This window comes from Manacus vitellinus, unplaced genomic scaffold (assembly GCF_001715985.3).
Source record: "Manacus vitellinus isolate BGI_N305 unplaced genomic scaffold, ASM171598v3 scaffold_710_pilon, whole genome shotgun sequence".
In the NCBI taxonomy this organism is placed as follows: Eukaryota; Metazoa; Chordata; class Aves; order Passeriformes; family Pipridae; genus Manacus; species Manacus vitellinus.
The window spans coordinates 1-4,111 of NW_021940755.1; the positions used below are offsets into that span (position 1 = coordinate 1).

The 4,111-nt window shown below is 41.0% G+C and overlaps 1 protein-coding gene across 1 annotated transcript; it reads right to left on the reverse strand.

Moving 5' to 3' along the window:
* Positions 1–324: 324 nt before the first annotated feature.
* On the reverse strand, positions 325–3,898 carry LOC115307941 (nexilin-like; the record flags this gene model as incomplete). The annotated part of the gene is made up of 2 exons (XM_029964413.1): positions 3,682–3,898; positions 325–522 (listed from the first exon to the last, which is right to left on the reverse strand). Coding segments are annotated over exons 1-2 (303 nt in total), but the record flags the coding sequence as incomplete, so codon positions are not given.
* Between the last annotated feature and the right edge of the window lie 213 nt (positions 3,899–4,111).

A 4,111-nucleotide genomic window follows, 5' to 3' on the forward strand; every position in this document is an offset into this window, starting at 1 on the left:
TAATCATTTTAGTAAAGCTCTAGAGATTTTCAGAAGTGACTGCAAAATAAAAATTACAAATTTGAAACTGTTGTTTACTTTAAGGGTGGCAAGAGGTAAAAATATCTTCCTGGTTAGATTAGTGTTAAAAATATGTCATTATCATTATATACAGTGTTTTCAAAATATGGGTTTCTATTTTTCCTTCCTTTCACACAATATTGAACGTGTCTATTTAACATTTCCCTTAAAGGAATTTTTAGCTACAGCCTTAAACTGAGATTTTAATAATTAGCTGAAATGATCTATTCAGAGCATGCTCAACATATTGTTTGATGCACAAACCTCTCCCATTTCTTGTCTCAGCTGTTGGAATTCTTGCCTTTCCATTTCCAACTTTTGCCGACGCTCCTCTTCTGTGCGTCTCTTCTCTTCTTCCATTTTTTGCCTCAGCAGCTCCTCAAAGTTAATTTCCAGTTTCCCAGGTACGAGGGATTCTTGAGAAAATGTTTTAAACATTTCTGGTGATTCATCATCCAGCACCTGCTGGGAATGCAGAGATGAAACCACAGCATTGCTCAGACACTTGTGGGACATAAAAGATTTATGTCACATAAACAGGTGACATATTTTGTGGGCATTCCTCTAATATTGTGGGAGGGAATGGTTTGGAGGGGTTGTATTTGACTTTAGCTACAGTGCTAAAACTTTAATGAAGTATTTTCTGCCCTCTAAATGCACCTTTAGGATCTAAAGCAATTCATTCTTGTTTCCTTCAGACCATCATTAAACAAAGTGTTTAAATGTCATTGCTCTTAACACTGAAGTACACAGAGCTGCCATTTCTTTGGAGCAAACTGAATTAAGTAATATTAGCATTTACAGTAAGGAGAACTGAACAGAATTTTCAGAAGAAACTCATCTTGTGCACAAATAGTTTATAAAAGTCCTGTTGCCGGTTTATTGGTTTATAGAACCCACCAGAAGGGCTTCCTCCTTTCCCTGGCCTTGTCTCTGGCTTCCCAGTAGGGTTAGGCTTAGTTGGCTGTTTAGGAGCAGTTGGTGTATCTTACAGACTAATTCCTAGCATGGTAGGGCTTAGGAAAGGCAGTTTTCATTCCTTCCAAAGCAGGGAATGGAAGAAGTGACATTTTCTCAGACTGAAGTGCAGTATGACTAAAATCTGAAGCTGTGTGCTACCAAAATGGCCAGTGGTGACAGTGTGAGTCCTGCAGGAAGGTTAAAACAACTCCTTGCCAAAGCTTCCACTTGTGTGTGTCTGGGCATGGACCTGGACAAACTTGCTGACAGATTGTCCCAGCAGGAATGTTCTGGAGGTGAATGTGAGCTGAGCTCGGGTCCTGGCCCACAGCTCTGAGCTGATGTGCTTTGGGCTTCATCAGGGCGTGTTTGAAAAGCCTTGGGGCAAACATGGAAGGCTCAGTGTGCCCTGAGCTGTAGCCATTCCCAACAGCAGGAATCAGTCAAATGCTGGAAACAATTAAAGCAGCAAATTTACATTGGAGAAGGTGTTGTGACTACCTTCATAAAGGAACAGAAACGAAACATTTTTGAGAGTCTTTGACAATTCCTCTTCTCTTTATTGCTGCTCACTGCCCTGTCACCCACACCTTTTGCTGCTGTTGATGCCATCCTAGTTCACATCCCTGTCTCGACCTACTTTGCCCACATCCTTTTTATTTGCCACAGCTCTTTCAGTAGTTTTTTAGCCCAATCCCACTCAAATTCTGCTGTTCACTACAGATATCCTTCAGATTTTCCCTCTGAGTAATTTCACAGTTGGACTTCAGCCCCACCATTCCTTCCAGTCTTCATTTGTTTTGTGTAATATGAGCACATTCGTTGAAATTGTGTTATGGAAAAGTGAAGTCTAAAAACAAGCTGTAAACTATTTCCTTCAATGAAAACAATGCCATACAGTTTTTGGAGGCTAACCATTGCCTAAATTAGCAAAGAAACATGAAACTCTTGCTTGTGATGCCCTGGTCCATGTGCTCATCCCTTCAAGGAGACACAGACCCTGAGGGAGCAGGAGGGGTGTTAACTCAGGATTTGCCCACGTGTGTTCAAAAGCTGGGCCTGTGAGCAAACACTGAAGCTGCTGCTCTGTATTTGCGACTGACTTAAGAAAAGACAGAGAACCAATTTATTGGTGGTTAAAAACTACAAAGATTCAATGAGTTGTGTGAGGTACAAAACCCCTGTGGTTAGATCAGCCAATATTTTAGCCATATTTTGTGAAATGAGGCCATACTTTTTTTTTTCCTGCAAAGTGGGAACAGTTGGTGGTGAGAAACATTCCTGTAACAATCCCAGTTTGCAGCACAGTCAGCCAATATTCCAAGGGCAAACAGGGACTGAGAAAGTAGAATTTTTTCTTTACTATTTCTGCTAAGACAGGTTCTTTTTGCAGTCTCTAACAGAACAAGACTGATGGGGATGAGAGATCCCTGTTTCAGTCTGAAAGCCATCACACTGGTGGTGGGGAGCATAGATTTTCAGTTAATTTTTTTAGTTGCTGACCACTTTCAGTGCCTGGAGTCACAGTGCACAGTCTCTGTGCTGCAGCTAATGGATTAAACCCCGTTTAATCAGTGAGGTTATTGCTGCACCGAGGCTGAAAAAAGTGTTTCTCAAGAAAACAAAAACCAGACACATGTCTTTGCTTCCCTTTAGTTCTCTGCTGGCTTTTCATAAAATAACTGGGTTATTCCACAGTTGTGTACTGGCCAGTCCTGCCCTTCCTTTTGCAACAAACACTACTTCCTTTTAGCTTCTGTTTGGGTGATTTGATATTGTATTTCCTTATATCCACCAGTAAGTAACTGGCTTATACCCACAAGCCTGCTGAGACTTGAGGTGGTTGGAGTAAGGATGAAGACTGCACTTAAAAGTTCCATGCTAGGGGGTTTTTTTTTACTAAATAATATTGTTGCCACCCTCTGAAATTGGTCATCTCCCTCTGCTTTCAGCTAATGTCAGTATGTCATTCCTTAGCCTGAAAATTTGTCTTCTGCATCATCTTAACTCAAACTTTAGAAGTCCTTGCATGTCACAGAGATCTGCATTTATCTCAGGAAGACCCGTATTAAAATTGTTCTGATGGGAAATGCCACGAGTTACTTTTTGTGTTGAAATACTTTAAAAGCTACATTTCAGTCAGCTGGGTTCAGCCTTCCTCATTTTTCCTTCCTGAAGAGCCCCAGGTGACTGGACAATTCATTGCTCTGACTGGGATCCCATTAATTGTGCTCCAGCTGTAAGAGATGATTGCTGAACACCCTGTAAAGGTGTGAGAGAAACCCAGAGCTGGTAAAAGAATTGCTCTTCCCCCCAAAAAAACCCCAACAAACCCTCCTAGTGAGAACATTTTGCTTTCCAAGTTGGTTGCATCTGGCATAATAATACCCATTGGATGGAATCTCTGGGTTTGACTCAATCAGTTGGAATCTCTCCAGGCTGGATGTGAGGAGGGACTGTTCTGTGAGGATTGAGGATTTTGGGTAAATGAACCTGATTAGTTCCCCCATCACCTCCTAATGAGTGGGGAGGGGAATTAATGAAGGAAGGAATTGAAGCAAACATTCCTAACTCCATTTAAAGCTTTTTGCCAGAGTTTCTTTCCAGTTTGTTTGAATCTTAGGTACCAATGAAATCATGCACTAAACCAGAATCCCATACCATGTTCTTCCTCGCTTCAGCAAATGCTCTTTTCTCCTCCTCTATGCGTCTCCTCGCTTCCTCCTCTGCTTTCCTCTTCTCCTCTTCTCTCCTCTGTCTTTCCATCTCCTCAAAACTCAGTCTGAGTTTCCCAGGGCGGAATTCTTTAACAGAATTTTCAGATTCTTCATCCCCACCTTCATTTATCTTCAGAGAAAGGGGGAGAGGAAAAAATAGAAAGGACTTACCCAAACATAAAAATATTCTTTATAGTGAATAAATACCCCATTAATTCCTTTCTGATCTCTTATAAATGTTGTTTTCTCCTTGAGGAAAAAATATAGCAAGAGTTTGGTTCCTAAGAGAAACATTTTAATCTTGGTTTTAGCCAAGGGAGGGAGAAGGGAAATTTTCAGTATCCTATATGTAGCTTCTGTAGTTTTCAAAAATC